General features: G+C 33.4%; 1 protein-coding gene across 1 annotated transcript; it reads left to right on the top strand.

Moving 5' to 3' along the window:
* Window positions 1–4,107: 4,107 nt before the first annotated feature.
* Window positions 4,108–22,426, top strand: LOC113402461 (protein dachsous-like). The gene is made up of 35 exons (XM_026642722.2): window positions 4,108–4,142; window positions 4,651–4,732; window positions 6,299–6,370; window positions 6,614–6,763; window positions 7,069–7,177; window positions 7,731–7,878; window positions 8,118–8,354; window positions 9,012–9,207; window positions 9,364–9,659; window positions 10,608–10,781; window positions 11,002–11,195; window positions 11,407–11,524; window positions 12,117–12,218; window positions 12,333–12,511; window positions 12,610–12,788; window positions 13,056–13,230; window positions 13,442–13,643; window positions 14,073–14,214; window positions 14,547–14,738; window positions 15,055–15,176; window positions 15,429–15,665; window positions 16,138–16,263; window positions 16,467–16,587; window positions 16,868–16,965; window positions 17,337–17,469; window positions 18,134–18,238; window positions 18,861–19,030; window positions 19,187–19,285; window positions 19,813–20,005; window positions 20,150–20,259; window positions 20,489–20,646; window positions 21,002–21,211; window positions 21,434–21,598; window positions 21,949–22,060; window positions 22,299–22,426. Exons 2-35 carry the CDS (start codon window positions 4,666–4,668, stop codon window positions 22,392–22,394), a joined length of 5,187 nt encoding a protein of 1,728 aa, XP_026498507.2. The 5' UTR covers window positions 4,108–4,142; window positions 4,651–4,665; the 3' UTR covers window positions 22,395–22,426.
* Window positions 22,427–22,596: the final 170 nt, after the last annotated feature.

Below are 22,596 nucleotides of genomic sequence, written 5' to 3'. Positions count from 1 at the left end.
GAAACTTATACAGACTTTTTAACATCAAAATGTACACGAAAGGAATATAATAGAATAAAAAAAAAACACAATAATAATCATATTTCCGACAAAAATCATTGCTTATAATTTCGACTAGCAGCAATTCCAAATATTTCGGTTTATTTCAATACTACAGAACCTGTTTGGATATGACAGAGGTTGACCAGGTTGACGTATCTTATCAAACTTCAGGCTGCTTTCCACACTATTGAAGTGATAACTTCTTATGGAAGGGTAAACCGCTTCGTTATGTAACGCATAACGGCGCCAGTCTGTCTGGCTTCCGTTTCTCTTATACGGCAGCGGTAGGAAGGCTCCTCCTCTCCCATTCTAACCTACAGCGCTAGCCATATTTCGGACAGACTTTTTTTTAATTATCACTTCTGTCGGGAGTCCCGAGACGCACATGTATTTTTTTTTTATATAAAGCTTTGTGTTGACATTCGAGTGTTGGCAGTTGAGTCGAAGGAGGAGATCTCTGTAAAAAACGTATCATATTTTTTAATGACATAAGAAGTGTCAGTTAATTTAGATTGTAATTTAAATATTATATATAAATATATAATATATATAAACGTATTTTTTTTATTAATTAGTGTTCATTTAGAGGGGAAAGGACAATTCCAGTTCTCTATAAAATAAGGAAATAAAGCATGAACATTGCAATTGTCGATTCTCTGTTTTAGGTTTGTATTAGTCAGCCATTAGTATTAGTATTGTAAAATTTATTTGTTTATAACGTAAATATATAAGGTCATGGGTTTTTCAAAGCATTATACAATTTGATTCATCTAAAACAAAGTTTAATTTTGTTAATAACAAATAAGTTTTACAATACTAATACTAATGGCTATATATATGTGTAATATGTAGAAATGAAGCGTTCTCATGAGTGAGCGAGAGGATTGAGTAATTAGAAGGCAAAAGATGGTGAAAAGACGAGTGGAATGATTAAAAATAAAAGTGTTTCTAGAATAGTCTTTTTTTTGTACGTATTCGCATCACAGAATTATCGTTAATTCCTTAGTTAATTGTTACAATACGAGGTAAATTGAAAATAAAAATACTTTATTTATTTTTGTTATCCACTGTCGAAAAATAATAAGTAACAGAACATAATCAAAATTGTCTACAGTCTATAAAAAAATAAAATAAGTCCTGATTACGCTTGTGTCAGTGGACTGCAATTGTCGTAAACCCTCGGCAAAGTCCGGTCGGTGGAAAGAATTGAGTGATAACTGTTGATAACGCATATGTTTATACAATATGTTTTGATTAATAGAAATTTATCGAGAACAATCTTATTACGCTCAAACTATTATATAAAATAAACTTACAAAATGAGAGTCATTTCATTAGAAATAATATTTATTATATACATTATCATAATTATGATAATTAGCACCTTATATATACAGAGTATTTATAATATGATATATATGTATAAATAGGCAAAATGAAAACAGTTTAGTACCTTTTACTCCGGTGTTTGTCGACCAACTTTTTTTATTTGGTAGCTTTTGGTATTGCAAATAAAAAAAACTACTTGGAAGCATAAGAGATACAAGTAAAGAAAATGGATATTCATATATCATATGTTTTTCTTAAATTTTCAATAATGATTATGACCGAATTACTAGAAAAACCATTTGTAGTTTTTTTACTATAATTCTATCTCTATATAATATTAGAAATAGCCTTATGTCATATTCTGGTGTGAATTCTAAGTGAAACAACATAAAAAATACGAAAAAAACATTGTATTATACACAATGTAACAACCTAAAGATTACTCAATGCTAGACTAAGAGGTAAGGTCTAAAGGGTTAGCCTATTTGAGGAGATTTTCATCCGACACATGCAGATTTCATCACGACTTTTTCCTTCACCGCCGAGATCAAATTACCTTAAACTAAAAATGAACCGAAATTGCCCAGGCAGAGTTTGGAAACTTTTTTGTTCACGCACTGTGTACCTTTAGCAAGGTACCTGGAACCGGGTTATATGAGAGATCCTACCCAATAAAACCACTGCGATGGCCATCCTCGTCACGAATCGGAGAGGCTGCGGGATCGTGTCGTTATAACGGGGGATGTTCGGGGGAGTGTTTAGAACCGAATCTAACCTAACCGTAGATTTTAGCTTCAAACCTGGGCTCTCTAAATTGTTATGTAAATAATTTGTGGTTATTTTTTTAAATAGATACGACGAAGAACACTGTGATCATAAAAGGTTGGTGAGCATATAAATTCAATAAAAAATTATAAATAATAAATTAATTTGTTTCAACTCAATAAAATAGTTCTTTTAATATAACAATGATATATAAAAATTACAATTTAACAGCTAATTCGTACCATTGGACCTACGGAGTTATGTTTATTTATAAATAACTTATCAGATACTATACAAATACTACGAATTACGGTTAAAACCAATAGTACTGTCTCGACTATTTTTGTTATTTGCGATAGGAAAACAATACAAAGGTCACAGACACATTAGGGCTGCTGGACACATGAGTCAATCATAACACTGATAATGCAAATTAAATAATGAGCAATAGATGTCACTCGACCTTTGTGCCGAACTACAGCTATATAGAGAATGCAGAATAGTTTAAAATTGTTTGAATGAATACAAAACAGTTGCTTAGGAAATTATAATAGTTTAATAGTACATTTCTTAAAGAAACCCTGAATTGTTCAGTTGATTGAACAAATGGGTAATATTTGAGATCATAGGTTCATATCAGACAGATACCAATAACACTACGTATGATTAATTTGTGTTTGGAAAAACATCGTGATGAAATCAATGTGTCGAAACCCTGTCACACGTGATTCCAGTAACCCGCAATGGGCGATCATTGACGTTGGTGCTGCTAAAAATATTCACCATTCCTTACATCACCAATTAGCCTAGCCTTGAGAATTAAGATGTTAGATTATGTATGTAGTTTCACTTGTTCAAACACGCTTCAAACCGCGACACAACAATACCAATTATTGTTGTTTGGCGGTAGAATATATGGTAAGTGGGTATGGCCAGTGGTGACTACTTACCATCAGGTGGCTCATTTGTCAGTCCAGCTACTTATCTTATAAAAAATAAACTTTGCGGACAATACACCGTATTATGTTATCAGGACTGATTACATTTTTTCAATATTTTGATTAGATATGTCCAGTTTATTAGGAAGTATATAAATTATTAAATGTATAATATCCAGCTTTCAACCACTGTCCATATGCGTAGGAGTAGAGACTGCGATCCCGGAACCTCGGGATTTGAAAACATTACTGGACCAAAGAAGATGATTATGTCCTCCTGACTGTTTTAGTTGTCGGTTTCCGCATAAACAGTATACGAGGAATATCCCTATAATATCGAGTTTTTTGAATTTTTAAATTTAAATAAATAATAATATACTACAAACCAACTTCAACTCCAAATCTTCTCCTGAAAAGAAAAAGAAGAGGAGGCATTTGCCTAGAAGTAGAGCTTTGTCTTACTTTACTTTTTACTTATAATGATTCTATATAATTATATCGAATTTTACAGCATTTCACAAAAAGGCAAAATGATAATTATAATGAATAAATGACAATAATTACAGTAAAACCAACTGCTTCTGTCATAAAATAGTGTAAATATAAAGTTTACATTATTTTATAACTCCGTCACCTTGTGATTTTAAATATATTTTTTAATTATAATTTATGATTTTTTCAGAGCAATAGTAATTACCTAAATCATTCAAGATTCACGGGAAGTCCAGCGGCATTCCGATAAATCTTTGAATATTATCATACCATACATAACAATACACTTCGAAACAATAAGCCATAATTATGGGGAGGGCAAGATAAACTCGGACATAGCGCTTGTATATGATACGTATTTGTGATTATTTTGCGACTCGATTTAATCAATATTGTAATGAGTTATTATCAATGATTATCTTATCATTGTGTTGGTCACGATTCATACCAGAAAAGAAATAACCACAATCAATTTAGCTGTGTTACGAAATTATTTACTAAAATCGAGAGTGAATTGTAAAAACTGTTTAGTGCCATTTTGTTGCATACAATTATAATTCAAAGGACTATTTCGAGGTAATTTCAGTATAATTATCTAAATGTGATATATAATTACTATATACCACAAACCTTTTGATTATATGATATTTATTTGAAATTAATGTTACCTTAGCATTTATTTTTAATATCATCAAGACACTGAAAATATTATAGACATAATATTTTCAGTGTAAAATCAAGATATTATGTTTTCAAGAGTATTCTTTTCTGTTTTAGAGTCAAGAGAAGTGCTTTACAATATCTATGATATTACTTTATACTCTAAAGTTTCACTTTTCGAGTCACTCTTAAAACCACGACAAATGCAACTCTCTTAAAACGCATCGTGAAAGTAACGTAAATTTAAAACGAAATACCTCACAATCGTAAATATCTTTATCGATAGATATATGAATACATATATTTGTTTTGCAAATTTAATAATTAATTTAATCTACAGAAATAATTGGTTCGAAAATGGACTGTTTCCTTTTTTATTTTTAAAATACTTACTCTGTATTGATATTTTATTTTTTATTTCAAGGAAATGTCGTGAGAGATGGGGGAATTACTGTCACACTTTATTATCTTATTTTTCTTTGGACTACCATTAGTAATAACAGCAGGTAAGTTTTCATGCAAAATTATTGCTAATTACATATAAAATTAATATATTTATTTAAATATAAATAACAAATCAACCTCGAGCGACACTGATAAATGAAGATATATCTCCAAATAGAATTTAAAACATATTGACAAAAATAGAAACGATAACTGATAATCTGTACTTCACAATAATAAATAAAATTTATAAATAATTTATTTTACAATAATAAATAAAAAGCCTTATACATAAGAATATTAATAATAACATTGAAAACTCAAATGTGCAAAAACTGTTGATTCCAGAAATCTCTTTTAGACAAACTTCGATAAGACGATTTTGAAATCAAAAAGGGGCGTGTGTATTAAAAAATAATTCACGTTTATTTGTGGCGTAAAAATATTTTCCTCTTAATTTATCATATTATTTTATATAATTATATATAAACAAATATAATACAATCACTATCAAGCCAAGCGACCTATCCACCCGTAGTCCACTAATACGTACAGCTATTCATTAAATAATTGTTCGATTTGTAAAAAATACATACATATATACTTATCATACTTATATAGATTTTCAATCACGCGATAATTTAATTTGGACATAATTATCCTCTTATAGTAGTTAGTATTACTTTGAATTTTCATTTGGTTCTGAATAAAGCAAAATATGAGTTTCGAGATTTTTCAAGAAATGCAATAAGTTTTGAAATATACCTACTTTAAAAAATGTAGCAGAGTTTAAAAAGACGCTTGTAGATTAACATATTTTCGACAGTAAAAAACCATAAATTTATAACAAAATTGAATGATAAAGCTTTATCAGACCGATGAATAAAATTATCCGAAATATCTGGTACATTTACATTTAGAAAATCCACATCACATCTTGAATGAAGCTGTACCTACAGCTAAAAAAAACAGTTCACAAGGTGGGTCTCATTTTCTGTTACGAATTATTAAAAACATTGGAATCGTTAAAAGGGTGATACGACTGATTTTAAGAAATGAATATTAACATAAATCTAATTAAACTTAAACTATTTATAACGTAAACATTCGTTTTTATAATATTGGTATGACATAAATTACAACTAAGTATATCAAGAAAGGCGAAGTTGATAAAGAAAATTATCTTTAAAAAAAGTAATATATTGTTTTATTAAATTAACACAATAATCTTTAATTTTATGGATAGCATAATAATACAATTGTAGTTAACGTTATATTATATATGTACCCGTGCTCTGTTTATTATATAAATTATTCCTTAAACTAGTAGTTAAGTAATACGGCTGCAGATGCTGCTGGTCCTACATCCCGATTCAGGTTAAAATACATTTGTTTAAATTTTCTTTCAATCATATCAAGATAGTCAGTGGCTCGGAAAACACGTAGGTAAGCTATGGTTATGCGCCTGAGCGGTTTCTCGGGTGTGTCGGATTGTTGTTGTGGTGTGTTCGAATTATGAGAGCGACAGAATTCAGAGACATCTTGACATCGAAATTCATAATAACACGTAAAAAAAAATGGCTTTTTACACTTTGCTTGCAATATAAACATACATTTCATTTCTTCAGATCGATGTGCATATATGACAAATATTCCAAGAGAACCAAAGCCGGACAATTTGCCTGATATTAATTTTGAAGGTAGGTAACTGAAATATGACATCTATATTTAGCTGGTATAATTTAGGAGGGCATGGTCAATTTTATTTTAATATAGTTATATAAAGCTAGTAATTATAATCGAATATTTTTTTATTAATCTTTATAAAGATTTTTTCTTGTTACTTAAATAAAATGATAAGAAATCAACATTAACTAATTTGCAGTATTATTTTATATATCATAAATTAGTAGGTACATTATATTTTGTGATAACAATACCAGGTCAGCCATGGAGCGAACGACCATTTATTCCGGCACCAGAGAGAGACGACGTCTGCATGAGCGAATACTTTCCGGAGAGCAGCACTCAGATTATTTACATGGACGAGGAAATCATAGGAGACGTTGCTATCGCAAAACTTAACTATTACGGTAAACTTAATTATAGTTAAAGTAGACGAAGAGACAAGTTTTTAGCAATATACTTACACAACCTTAAAATCCGAAGGTTATAAACAATCTAAGTTCTATAGCTTTCCTTGGCAGGTCTTTGACCAGTTTTTAACCATAATAAATAATAAAAATTACGAATGTTATAATGTAGTCATTACGACTGGTCGAGGCTCCAAAACCAATCATTTTTTTCGTTTCATAGTTTTGCGCGAATTATTATCCCACCCGCACTGGTAAGCTTAACTATGAAACCACACTAACGATAAACTAACTTTTATTTTAAGGAACCGCAATTCCTGTCATCAATCGTCCTCTTTTGGCTGGGTCATTCAATATGCTGGGCCCGATACTTCGGAGAGAAAATAATGAGTGGTTACTTTACATTACTGAAAGGTAAATTAGATTATACAACCTAGGTTTAATGCGCGCGTGAATGGAACGCGACTTTTTGGAACTGATACACAACTCGGTAGTGGTGGCATCAACAAAGTCGCATAGATGCTAGATGTATTTGATTGGTTGCTTCATTATTTTAAGATTTCACGATATTAAGATTATTTTAGGCATTAAATTTGTAACGAGTGGAAAGAATAAGGTAATATTAAAAAAAAAAGATCTTACTAAATACTTCTAAATAAAAAAGTATACAAACACTCTAACACACATTACTTCATAGACATTATCCGCTAAAACCATCCCTCCCCTATGACTTCCAGAATCGGATTTTAATTTGACAGAATTCCGTCCCATTCTAGAAGCGCGTGGATTACACCATTTTCATTTTAATTTTATTTATCAACAGGCACTCTTTTAATGTATAAGAAAAAGGTGTTAATAACAAAGTAAAACTGATTTCCTAATATTTTTGCAGTATAACCATCTGTGATTGGTCCATCAAAGCCAACTGCGATTATTATAAATATAATTGCACTTAATACTATTTCAGACAGGACTATGAAACACCGGATATGCAAGTTTATATGTTTCGCATTCAGATTGAAGGAGAAACCGTAGTTGGAACCATATCTTTACAGATTGTGAACATCGACGACAACCCACCAATTATTCACATATTGGATTCCTGTGTAATACCAGTGAGTATAAAATCTCTACCTTCAGAATGCTGATCAAGAAACCTGCCTGATTTATTTCTGTTCCGTATTCGATCCTTTTTTATTTTTATGATATCACAGTAAAAAATGCTTTTATTAGAATATTTAAGCTATTAGAATATACATAGTCTTATCAAAACTATTTTAGGATTCCAATAATAATCATTGATTTAGAATGCTACAATTATAAATTGACATCTTATTTAACTTTTCTATTATAGGAACTCGGAGAGCCACGCTTAACTAACTGTATTTACGAGGTCACGGATGAAGATGGTGAGATCAGCACCAGTGCCATGACATTTGAAATAGATAGCGATAGAAATGATGACCAGATCTTCTACATCCGCGGTGAAACTATACCGAATCAATTAAAACGGATGACTATGACCCTGGGTCTCAATCAGCCTCTTGATTTTGAAACCAATGCACTACATATATTTAGGGTTACGGCTTTTGTAAGTTTAATCATAAAACATTTTGAGCAATGAAATTATATCATCATCATTATCGGCCCGTATCAACCCACTGCTGTTCATAAGCCTCTCTCCATGGCACGTCACTAAGCTTATTTTCAGCTCTCCTCTTCGAATCCCTCTCCGCTGCCTTACGAATACGAATATAAAATTATATTTGTATTCGTTATAATAATTATATTATTGTTATGGAGGTTTTGAATCATAAATTTGGCTTTGGTTTGTAAGTAATAATAAAGTGTAATAAATCACATCAAAAATTAGCCAGCTGAAACCGAAAGTGTTATAAATACTCAGAGAAATTCTCCAGGCATAAGAGGTCACTTTCATAGAGAGGTCTATCATCGTGCTGTCAAGGTGGTGTGTGTAAACGAAACCGTAGTCCCCGCTACACCAGAGACCGCTGATTGGTTTGAAGTTTATTATGGCAGTGAGGAGTGGGGGAAGATATAATGCATTTTCTCAAAAGTATAATATAAGTATAACATGTGTTTGCATCATGTTAAACATAACATACACTATGAAACCCAGATCTTTTCAAATTTAGCTTATCGTTGTTTTATGCTCCAACAAAACTTTTATTCAGCGTGTCCTTCACAGGAAGGCATACAGCGAAATTCTTATTATTTTTTTTTCTAGGACTCTTTACCTAACACCCACACAGTCACGGTCATGATAAGAGTTCAAAATATCGAGCATCGGCCACCACGCTGGCTGGAGATTTTTGCTGTGCAGCAGTTGAACGAGAAAACAGCTGAAAACTTCACGGTGAGAGCCATTGATGGAGACACCGGGATAGACAAGCCAATATACTATCGACTTGAAGCTGATAAGGGTAAGCAAAATATTTCAACCTCATATTGATGAGCGTCTTAATTGTCATAATTCTCAGACTCATAATTCACAGAATATACATATATAAATATGAATATAATTTTGATAAGGATACGCATCTTAACAGCGTAATTAAAATTAAACCGTATTTTTGTAGATGATGAAAAGTACTTTGATATTAAAACTATAGAAGGAGGTAGAGATGGTGGTATATTCCAAGTGTTTCCAATTGACAGAGACACTTTAGAACGAGAACTGTTCAGGCTTTCATTGGTTGCTTATAAACATGACAACGAATCATTTGCGACTGCAAATAATGTTGTCATAATTATTGATGATGTTAACGACCAATATCCTGAACCTTTATATAAAAATTACACTGTCAACATTGATGAAGAAACCCCTCAGACACTGTACTTCGATCAAGAGTTTGGATTCCATGATAGAGATTTGGTAAGATTTATCAATATCGACAATACTATAGGTATTGATCGCATTTAGCATAGATATATGTATAATATTATTAACAAAACAATTATTTTTATTAAATTTATTAAAAGAATATAAAATAATAATAATTAATAGCAGAATACTTAAATGAATTTCTGGTTTGCTAATATTATTACAAAAACATTATAACAATGATACCAGGGCCGGATGGCTACTGTATGGCTTTTTGGGCTGCGGCCCAGGGCCTCGTGGATTTAAGGCCCCCCAGCTAAGTCAAGTCAAAGTCAAAAATAGTCGATAATGCCAAATAATTCATCATTTTATTAAATTAATCAGATCGTATGGTTTGCAGCCCTGCGAATCCTGCAATTAATCAAACCCATTCAATTAATTTAATTCAAGTCTACGTTCAGGTGTGTCTTAAGTGGGGTCCCTAAGTAGTAATAGGCCCCAGGGCCAACTAAACTCACGGTCCGGCCCTGAATGATACATCTGACCGTATTTCTCGCTGCCCCCCGCCAAAAAGTGAATAAATCAAAAAGCCATCTAACAGCTTGACGTATGACGTTCGAAAAGTCACAATAATTGTCCTATTATATATTATGATATTAGTAAGCGGACGGGCAAATGGGCCAACCGATGGTAAGTGGTCACCACCGCCTATAGATGTTGGCGACGTAAGAAATGTTTATCGCAATTATATTACAATCGTTAACCTTAATTCTTACCGTGAGTAATACAACCATACAAAGTATAGACCTATTCACTCACAAAGACGCCTCTACGTTAAATTATTATCAGTGTAGATTAGTACAATGACACTCGTGCATACAAGATGTGCGTGAGTGAGTACATCTATATCACTGAATTGTTTTTTGTAGTTTTATTTTTCTAAGGTAACTTAACCTTAACCCGGGCAAAAAATTTATCAATACTATATTTTTCTATCAGGGTCAAAATGCACAATATAAAGTACACCTTGAAAGCGTATATCCCCCTGGAGCAGCCGCAGCGTTCTTTATTCAGCCTGAAGTTGGTTATCAGCGGCAGACCTTTATTATGGGCACATCTAACCACAGTATGCTTGACTACGAGATCCCGGAGTTTCAACATATCCAAATAAAGGTTAACTGATTATTCTTCAATCACAACTACGTATATTTTATGTGATAGATATATATTAGTTTATAACTGATCATCAGCTCCGCACATACCTTGATTGTAAATTATTGTTTTCTGAGTCATAGTTTTGTGATTAGATATAATACTTTATTTATTATTATATATCATCATCAATGATAATATTGTTGACTATATATATTTTATTATTAATTACGTATTATAGGTGGTTGCTACGGATATGGATAAGCCAGAATTCGTTGGTGTCGCTACCGTTTTTATAAACTTAGTCAATTGGAATGATGAATTGCCTATATTTGAAAATAGTATCGAAACTGTGAAATTTAAAGAGACTGAAGGTGAAGGGTTCTTTGTTGCTGGCGTGCAAGCGCATGACAGAGATATAGGGGACAAAGTGGTGTAAGTAGAAGACTGGTCACCATTCAATGTGACCAATAATTTCATAAGTAAATATATTTTTTAACAATTAAATAAAATCGATGTGAGTATGTCGTACGAGTAAACCTAATATATCTTATTCAAGTTACTTGCTTTACTACTCTGATTTAAGTTAAATTATATAATTGTAATGAAAAGCAAAATAAAACTAATCCTATAACGACATTTTCAGGCACAGTATAATGGGAACAGCGCAAAACATTTTAAGGATAAACGAAGACACTGGAGACATTTATGTAGCTACTGACGAAGCATTTGATTATCACAGACAGAATGAACTGCTTGTTCAGGTGTTTTAAAAATGTCGTTTATAAACAAACGTTTAAACACACTATAACTCGATTACTAAATAAAAAACACTTTTTCTAACTCATAAATCGCTCTTACAAAGGAACCGCTAGCATTAAATATTTTATCACGCAATATCGATTTATTTCAAAATAGCGGTAATTTAATGTAATGCGATTAAAGCTGCCACAAATTGTTTAGATCAAACAAATATAATATAACAATATACAGGGTTATTGGTAATTCGACGTATTCCCGTTAGGAGGTGATTTGAGTGAGGATAATTTTACCATTTTTGAGTTATCGCGTTTTTTAGATTTTTTTCAAAATAAGTCAAAAATGCAACTTCAAAAATTTATTAAATAAAAAGTATCAATTAAAATATATTTTTTTCTTCTGATTTATAAAAACGATTAAAAACTGCATATTTTTCAATATTTAAACAAAATAATTATATAAAATGGTTCACTTTTGCATTATGCATATGGGGGTTAAAATTATCGCAAATAATTACCCCTATCACCTATATTATATTAACGGGAATACGTCGAATTACCAATAACCCTGTATATATAACCCTAGTAAAATATTTAGGTACGCGCCGAAGACACATTGGGCGAACCTTTCAATATTGCCACATCACAACTCGTGATTCAGCTTGAAGACGTTAACAACACACCACCCACCCTACGCCTCGTTAGTATTCAATTATATAACATTTATTACGTTTTCTGTAATATAATAATATGAAAAACAAACTGCTTAAAATTATTTGTCATTTTTGTTTATCATAATTATATATAACCGTAGCCTAGAGGTACCCCACAAGTGGAAGAAAATGTTCCGCAAGGTTTCCCAATAACCCAGGAGTCGCAGAACATTACAGCCACGGATCCTGATACCACAGCTGACTTGCGCTTTGAAATAATTTGGGATACCTCATATGCAACAAAGCAAGGCCGAGAAACAGATACTTCTCACTTCTATGGGTAAGACTTATTTACTTCTTTACTTTTCTGGAAATTTACAGCTACTTACACATAAGTAAATAATTTTAACCGCAATCTGAAATAATCAAAATTTTTAGCTGTGTCGAAATCGAAACAGTATATCCGAACCCAGACGAACGTGGTGTTGCTGTGGGGAGATTGTATGTGAAAGAGATCCGTCCTAACGTCACCATCGACTACGAGGAGTTTGAAGTGCTGTACCTTAGTGTTCGGGTCGTGGACAATAAAACAGAAATCGGACAAAACTACGACGAGTGTATGTATCACACAATCAAAGTCAAAGTCAAAAATCTTTATCCAAAATGGAAGTGTTACACTTACTTATTGATAGTCAAAAATAAATGGAACACTTGATAAAATCAGTATTCAAAACATACACAAAATAATATACAGAGTACATAAATATAATAATATACTATTACATTTTTGTTACTTTATTACTTAGTAAAATTGTAGGCCTATGCTGATAATTATAAAAAATGCTCAATGTATCATCATCCGCTGACTACTCTGTTGCTTGCAGTAACGTACACGATCACGATAGTGGATATGAACGACAACGCCCCCCAGTGGGTAAGCGGCTCCCTGACCCAAGAACTGAGAGTGCGAGAGAACTCCGCGACTAACACCATTATCGGTACCGTGCAAGCCACTGATATTGATGGTCCGCTTTATAACCAAGTTCGGTACACTATACGGTGAGTTTTAAACACAATATATTAACCGATAAAAAACTTGCTTTATGTCAACTGTTATTTGCCAAGCTACTCAATTATTTTATCAAAAACCTAGATTCTAGGTCAAAAACCTAAATCAAATAAGGCGATTGTGATAAACGAATTTTAACAAAAATACTAAATTATTATCTCACAAATAATCTTTTATTCTTTTCTTTAATAATCTCTTCAGTCCTAAAGAAGGTACACCAGATGAACTTATGAAGATTGACTTCCGCTCGGGTCAGATAGAAGTGGACTTGGATGGAGCTATCGATGCTGATACTCCACCTCGATACAATCTTTATTATACTGTGATTGCAAGTGACAAGTGCTCTGAGGAAGATGAAAATGACTGTCCACCAGACATAGCATACTGGGAAACTGAAGGAAATGTGAGTATGTTTCCTAAATCCTCGAAATTCATTGTTTTCATTTTGTTATTTCTGTATCACTAGTAAAAATGAGCCACCTTATAATATCGATCATCTCCACTTACAATGGTTTTAATCATATACTATAAGTATATGTTATACACGTAAATTGCCAATGCATTGTCAAATATGCGCTTAGTTATTCCCATATCTGTGATTACTAGACTTGGTATTAATCTGAGATTTACATGTTCTATAAATATTACATGTATCGTAATAACACGTACAAAATACATCATTAAAATTATTTGCATTTGGAGTCGTGCCTTAGTGATGTTATGACGCTTAATTTATATTTTTATTGAAAGTTTTAAAAGTACTTACAAAGAAAACAAGTATAGACTAGTTAATGTTATGGATATATAATAAATACCTCATTACAAATTGCAGATAACAATTCAAATAATTGACACAAATAACAAAAATCCTATGGCAAGAACTGACATGTTCAATACGACTGTGTCCTTGTACGAGAACGCGAAATCTGGCGACGAAGTAGTCGTTATAAAGTCTGAAGACCTTGACAGAGATGGTAATCAATTTTATTTGTAGGATCACTGGAAATTAGTTTCGAAATCACAATTATGTACATTTATTTTTTAACTAGAAGTAGGGTATTAGTAAGAAACAAATTTAATACTATTCGATAATAGATAAACCATCGTGTTATCCTTAATTATATTTACACAATTAAATGTAAAAACATCTTATGTGTCATAATTGTATTTATTCGATATTGATTTCCTTTTCAATATCATTTTCCTACATTTCACAATCGTTTTTTGTAGGAGATTTTAAGGAGAAGTATCAGATGTTATTATTTCAACCCAACATTAAAAAAATACATTCTTAAATCTGCAACAGAAATGTACAACACGGTGAGCTACCAGATCAACTATGCGGTGAACCAACGCCTGCGCGACTTTTTCGCCGTCGATTTAGAGTCGGGACGCGTGTATGTGGACCTCACGACGGACGAGAACCTCGATCGCGACGGTGACGAGCCCACACACAGGATCTTCCTTACGCTAATCGATAACTTTTATTCGAAAGGAGGTTTGTTTGATAATCTTAATTTATCTTTAATCATATATTAATCCAGTGACCACATTCGCGTAGATGTTCAACAAATTTCTTAGGTTAATAAAATGTTTATTAGCTACTGTTTCGAGTTATAATCAAAACATAATATTTTCCAGATTTTACTCGTAACGCTATAATTTAATTGAAAAACTTACTATTTCTCTTGAGTTAATACAGCTAATTATATTTCTCTCATATAATAAAAAAAATAAGATTCAATAATTCATCCAGCGGACAGAAAGAAAACTTTCAGCCCAGATTAAAACATTAATATAAGTTACGACTACAGATGGCAACCGAAATCAGAACACCACGTATATTGAGGTGATATTGTTGGACATAAACGATAACGCACCAGAGCTGCCATCAAGAGACCAGCTGTTCTGGTCTATCTCAGAGAACTTTAAAAAGGTAGGCAGTGATCAAAGGTGGTTTTTTGTAAGATTCTGGTAAATGGTTATTATCAAAATAAGTAAAAGCCAAACACAACAATAATTTTTAATGTATTTAGTTTTAATTCATTGCAAAATATTAAATTATTTCTTTTTTAATGAGACATCTTTTGCTGGCATTTTATGAATTATTTACTTTGTCAAGAAATTCAAAAACAATATTAATTATTACAAAATGATGGCTTAATAGATTGTCTTATTACTTTAACAGGGTGAAAAACTATCTCCATATATTCATGCACGAGATCGCGACGAACCGAATAGTAATAACTCTCGCGTTCGCTACGAAATCAGAGACCTGGCGATCACCAATAGGGACATCATCATTACAGACCTTTTCGAAATTGTTCACATCTTTCAGTCCGGAAATTTTTATAATGTTTCTGCAGAATTAGAGACTACAATGGACTTAAGAGGATACTGGGGAACCTATGATATTGAAATTCGAGTGAGTGTATTAATTTAGCATTTCATTTTTTTTTTAATATATAAAATATTCGAAGAAACACAGCTTTATATCCCAAAGACACTAAAAATGTTATACAATATGAGTAAAATATAAGTGTTTAACTTTCTCGTATTAAGTTAATTAGGTAAAGATCTTGTTGAGAAATGTCTAAACCCACTATGAAAACAACAATAATAACCTTGACTGAAATAATCCTGTACACATTAAACTTTCGTGATGTTAAATATACACTTCATTCTGGGTTTAAACGCGAACATAACTTTTTTTTATTTTGCCAGTCATCAAACAGCAGATGAAAAATAGCCTACTTATTTGCTAAAAAATGATGTTATGAAACTAGTCTAATTCAGACCTTATGCTAGTTAATCAAAAGGATCATAATCGAAAAACGATATCCACAAAAAAACCTTACTTCTGTATAAGTACTACAATAACTGATAATGTTTAATAGGCTATCGACCACGGAGACCCACCGCTGCATTCAGAAGAAAAGTACGAATTGATCGTCCGACCCTACAACTTCCATTCACCCGTGTTCGTGTTTCCAAAGGATGGTACCAGCGTTCGCCTAGCAAGGGTGGGTAGGTTGTGCTTTATATTGTGTGAGTTATTAACCTTAAACTGGATTTTTTTAAAGGATATCAAACATAGACGAATTATGTTTTAAGGTGTAGCAATTGTTCAAGCTGATCTTTAATTGCTAAAGTACAAACTCCAACATTTAATCAGCCATTCTAGTATTACTTGTACTTACAAAACCTATGTGATCGATGGTAATAGGAACGTGCAGTGAGCAATGGCTTGTTAGTGCTGGTGACTGGAGAGTTCATGGACCGTATTCAAGCTACGGATGAGGATGGTCTTCATGCTGGCAGACTTAGCTTCGAGATCACTGGAGATGGTGAGGCTACAGATTATTTTATTGAAAACAAACTTATCCAGGTATAAAAGTCCTTAAAAAAATCTAATGATATTTTGACCTAAAAATGCACAAACATTATTTATCTTAACGAAAAGTTAAATTATGATAAGTTTTATATTTCTTACTTAAGATTCTCCTTCCCCAGATCTAAAACTATCTCTGTACCAAATTTTCTCTCAATCCAACAGACTTACTTTCGCATTTATAATATTAGTAAGGTTTAAAAAAAATAGGTAACTAAACGGTTTAATCTTATCAGACGCAGCTTCACAGTACTTTCAAATTGTAAGCGACGGTGAGAACCAAGGCACGCTTATTTTAAGAGAACTCTTCACCGAAAGCGTCAGAGAGTTTCAGGTAATTAATCAATTCTATTGTTCCAATCTTTTCATTAAGATGAAGGATTTGTTTTATTATTTAACAACACTGAACAAAAAAAAGATAAGACAGAGATAAGATTTTATGGTGGGTTGCTCCGCTCTGTCCTCATACTATCAACCAGCTCAATGTATTATGATTTTTGCACAAAAAGATAAAAAAAATGATCATGTAGAGCGGTTTATGATTAGAAAACGTGTTTTGATGAACACAACCTAATATTTTCTTCTTTTTGCGGCGAAGAAGTAACCAGTACATGCTGCTAGCTTAAATAGTAAAGTAATATGAATAAGCCCAATAATTCATGTTTGAGTTTCCTCATTTTATATAAGTGAACTACAAACCTGCAGATTCGTATCCGTGCGACGGATGGTGGTACGGAGCCAGGCCCGCTGTTCACTGAGGCGGTGTTGTCTGTGGTATTCGTGCCCACTCAAGGCGAACCAACTTTCCAAACCAACTCCGTCACCGTCGCCTTTGTTGGTAAGGAAATCTCAAGTTCGAGTTCAATTTGAATATAAAAGTACAACTTATATATTTTAAATAAAATAATGTTATATTTATATTATTTCAGTAACTGGGTTAGGTTATGCCGATATGGTTAGAACGCGTGCATCTTAACCGATGATTTCGGGTTCAAACCCAGGCAAGCACCACTGATTTTTCATGTGCTTAATTTGTGTTTATAATTCATCTTGTGCTCGGTGGTGAAGGAAAACATCGTGAGGAAACCTGCATGTGTCTAATTTCAATGACATTCTGCCACATGTGTATTGCACCAACTCATTGGAGCAGCGTGGTGGAATATGCTCCAAAACCTTCTCCTCAAAGGGCCTCTCCCTTCTCCTCAAAGGGTCTTAGCCCAACAGAGGGAAATTTACAGGCTGTTAATGTAACTGGGTTAGACTATTTACTATTTCCTTATTATACCGTGATTTTTACAAAAAATCATATTATTTTGCAAAATTTGCAAAAAAATCTCAATTTAATCATCCCGCACTGAAGCAACATGATGAGATAAGCTCCAAACCCAAACCCACTTCGAGAAGAAGCATTTCTGCAGCACGCAACCATAAATATGTCATGAAAAGCAAATATTAAACTCGTTTTGAAAGAATAACATACATAACCGTAATTTTTCTTTCAGAGAAGGAAGTTGGTTTAACTGAGGAAAACGAGCTCCCTCTCGCTGGGGATCCGAAAAATTATCTCTGCAACGATGATTGCCATGACATATTTTATCGCATAATTAGTAAGTATTCTTAAACTGCGTTTATGTATTATCTGTACATTATTTAGAGGATATACTATAACTTAATTCTAAGAGAAAAGCATAAGCTTTCAACTTTATTTTACACACAAATGTTTTTTACGCACAACCTTAATAGATTGTCTTTTTACTTTCATTCAATAATAATAATATTAATGTTAAGAAGAAAACCAAACGAAAACATTCCATGAAAATCAAATATTTAGCGGGATAATAATTTTGAAGGAATAACAAAAATAGCTGGTTGATAGTATGAGGACAAAGTGGAGTAACCCACACATATTATACTGCCAAGCAGCAGTACTTAGTATTATTGTGTTCCGGTTTGAAAGATGAGCGAGCCAGTGTAACTGCAAGCACAAGAGACATAACATCTCGGTTCTCAAGGTTAGTGGCGCATTGACGATTTAGGGAGTGATTAAAATTTCTTGTGCCTATGTCTATGGACAGTAGTGACCGCTTACCATCAAATGGCCCATTTGCCCGTCCTCTAGCCTATGCTATAAAAATAAAAAGTAAAAAGTGTCAAATGCCTTACCTACTTATTTCGTAATAATTGTAGATTTTTTTATATATTCAATTAAACACGTGTTTTCTCTGACAGGTGGCAACGACGAAGGTTACTTCGCATTAGATTCGGTCAAAAATATTCTGTCACTAAATAAGGAGCTGGACCGCAGTGAGAGTGAGACTCACGTTCTACAAGTCGCGGCCGCGAACTCAAAAGAGGGTACTACCCCTGTTGGAAGTTCTATCCTTACCGTGACCGTCACTGTAAGTGTTATAAATTTCCTACTTATTCTTGTGGCGATCGTCTATATTCTTAAACATATCAGAAAACTTAGTTTGAAATTGACCCGAATAAAATGATTGACATATTAAGGACATCATCATCATCACCATCATAATGAAAAATAAACTTTTTTTCAGGTCAGAGAAGCAAACCCACGACCATATTTCGTCCGAAAACTCTACACAGCTGGCATATCAACGCTGGACACGATCAATAGAGAACTACTGACAGTACAGGTAATACTATTCATCTAAATTAATTGCAATGGTAAAATATTATAAAAGCTAAAGCTACATATATATAAGTATAAATATTACTACTTTATATTACATGGATGCTACATGGATGGATGATGATGATTACGCTACCCCTCAGTTCGTCAAAATAGAATCAGCTATGACTAGAAAAGGCGAATTTGGATTGTGATGGAAGTGCTTTTAGGTACAGCAGGGAAGAGCAAACTAATTAGCTACCCAAGTAACAGTACCGCATCTACATCGGACATCATTCGAGAGTATTATTAAGAAATAATGATAATAAAAATCAGACTGGAGATTAAATAATAAAAATCCCAAATAGCTACATGAAGTATTGCTATTATTTGAGTGGGTTAATATCGTCACATAACGGATACGACATCTTAAATAATGTGGTTAATTTGCAATGTCGATGGGGTCCCCCACTCATTATATCAGTGGTCTATTTTTTATATGCTTTGCTATTAGAAATTAAAAACTAATATATATGTATTCTGTTTCACCAGGCGACACATTCAGACGGCTTGCCCATCGTGTACACTTTAAACCTCACGTCCATGGTGACAGACCCGAGCTTATCCAATGTGCGCGAATCTGCTTTCACACTGCACAATACGACGGGCGTTTTGACGCTTAGCATACAACCTACAGCCAGCATGCACGGCATGTTCGAATTCGACATAGTGGCCACAGACCCGCGTGAGTTACAAGCCAATTGTAATCGCTTTTTTTATTAATTGCGTCGATATGAATAGTATCCCTTATAGTCTTGTTGGATTAATAGTAAATGATCATAATTATAATTTACTCGATCGTGTCTTTAAGTATGTTTTACTATTTCAGTGGAAGCTCATGATACGGCAGCAGTAAAGATCTACCTCATATCGTCTTTAAACAGAGTATTCTTCACCTTCGTCAATACTTTGCAGCTAGTGGAGAGTCATCGGGATTTTGTGAGTAAACTTATTCAAAGTGTAGTCCTGTAAACCTGCTATGTAAGAACGAACTCGAAATACTCATTTTCAGGATCAGACAACACGTATCAAAAAGGCTTATTGCCGGAAGTCAATTTTAAACTTTTCACGAACTACATACCACAAAATTTAACAAAATAAAAGCGAAGCTTTATGAAATTTATTTGTAAGGAAATTTTAAAATAACAAAGATGTCCATCTCACACAGATAGGACAGACCTTCAGCACTGGTTTCCAGATGACGTGCAACATCGATCAGGTGCTCCCTGCCACCGACAACGCAGGAGTGGTGCGCGATGACCTTGTTGAGGTGCGCGCGCACTTTATACGAGACGACGTGCCCGTGCCCACTGACGTCATCGAGGAGTGAGTCTTTCTACAATATGCCCACAGCTTATAGATCAGAGTATGACGAATTTATAATCAATATTTTATACCCCACAGCCTTTAAAAAAGACAAAAGCCAATTTGCATTTCGTAGTTTATTCCACCACGTTACTTTAATATGAGTTGAAAATATTTATTCAGTACTAGTTTCCGACCACGGCTTCGCCCATGCGTGGAGGTGGCGGCACATGCTTGCCTTTTCTGTACCCTTGACAAACTTGTATGCGAAATTTAAATCCGTGGTCTTCGGTTAAGGTTCACGTTGTCTATTCACTGGGTCATCTCTGCTCGACAAGTGTAAAGTAACATAAAGTCTGACACATTATGTGCGCAGTATTCGCAGCGACACGCAACTCTTGCGCGCCATACAAACGACGCTCAACACGGAGCTACTTGTGCTGCGAGACTTCGTGACGGGTGCCAGTCCCGATGTGTTGGAGACGAGCACAGCGCTTTATGCGACGTACGCGCTGGCCGCTCTCTCCGCACTGCTAGGCCTTCTGTGCCTCGTGCTACTCGCCGCATACATCATCAGAACCAGAGCGTTAGTTTGCATATCTCAATCATCTCTATTGATACTGTTATCATCATAGCCGTTGTTTTCATCATCTCTAACAACAACAAAACAAACGAAACAAATATTTAAGTGCTAATAATTTAAATTAAGATTTTAGCTATATTTTATATAATATCTTTTATAACTGGTAGTAACATCAGATAAATGTTTAAATGTTTTCTCATCTATGGTTATACTGAATTGATTCAGATTAAACCGTCGCCTTCAAGCACTTTCGATGACGAAGTACGGTTCGCAAGAGTCGGGTCTTAATAGGCTCGCGCTGGCGGCCCCCGGCACTAACAAGCACGCTACCGAGGGATCCAATCCAATCTGGAATGAAGCTATCAAAGCACCAGACTTTGATGCTGTCAGGTACTTATCAATCTTGATTTTCTTGTTACTTCATTCAAGATTTCGACTGCACAGAGGATTGAAAAAAGTAAAAATTGCTAATGAGCAATCTCGGCTACGGTGACCATTCTCAACGAAGGTAAAAAAATAACAGGAGATTATAGAGCACAAGTGTCATCAATTCGATGGAACTGCAATCTAATACGTTCGAAAAGATTTGAGTTTCCGTGGCACTCTCAACATCAGGAGTGTGACTTTTCATGTGTGGCAGTAAAACCCAATAACTTTTGGCTGGCCAGGTATTTTAATTAATATTCATTGATAAAATATATATATTGCTAAAAATTAAACTATGTTAACAATCTCCACAGCGAACAATCGGATGACTCAGACCTCATCGGTATTGAAAATTTGCCGCAGTTCCGTAGCGACTATTTCCCTCCTGCTGACAGCAACTCCATTCAGGAGATGTCCAACGATAATGTAAGTAGAAACTTTACAATGATAAAGATCATCGATATTGCTTCCTGGAATGTCCAAAGCTAAAATATTGCTCAAAAATACATTAACATTCATAGTAAGAGTATAACGAGGACTAGGAAAATAACGATGCCATATTTATTTAAATAAGTGAAAAATCAGACACTACATTGATTGATTGATATTATCTGCTTAATAAAAAATATTATAAATAAATATTTATTTTATAATTTATTTGCAGTTGGATCCTCCATTAGCGGCACACAATAACAACTTCGGCTTCAATCCAACGCCATTCAACCCTGAGTTCGCCAATAGACCTTTTAGACACAAATAAGTTGCATTGTTTTGGCATAGTAAATGTAGATATTATGTTATATATAATAAGCCTTTTATAGATGAAAATGTATATAGAAGTGCAGTTTTATGATATTATGTTATTTTAAGATTTCGTTTGTTTTTTCTTTAAAGAACCTTCAAAATACTTTTTCAGTGTTCTCTTTATTCTTCTAACAGGAAGTAGAATGAAGTGAGTACTG

Source organism: Vanessa tameamea, chromosome 12, assembly GCF_037043105.1.
Source record: "Vanessa tameamea isolate UH-Manoa-2023 chromosome 12, ilVanTame1 primary haplotype, whole genome shotgun sequence".
Lineage (NCBI taxonomy): Eukaryota > Metazoa > Arthropoda > Insecta > Lepidoptera > Nymphalidae > Vanessa > Vanessa tameamea.
The sequence above is the reverse complement of the archived record's forward strand: the minus strand, read 5'-3'. Positions and strand labels throughout refer to the sequence as shown.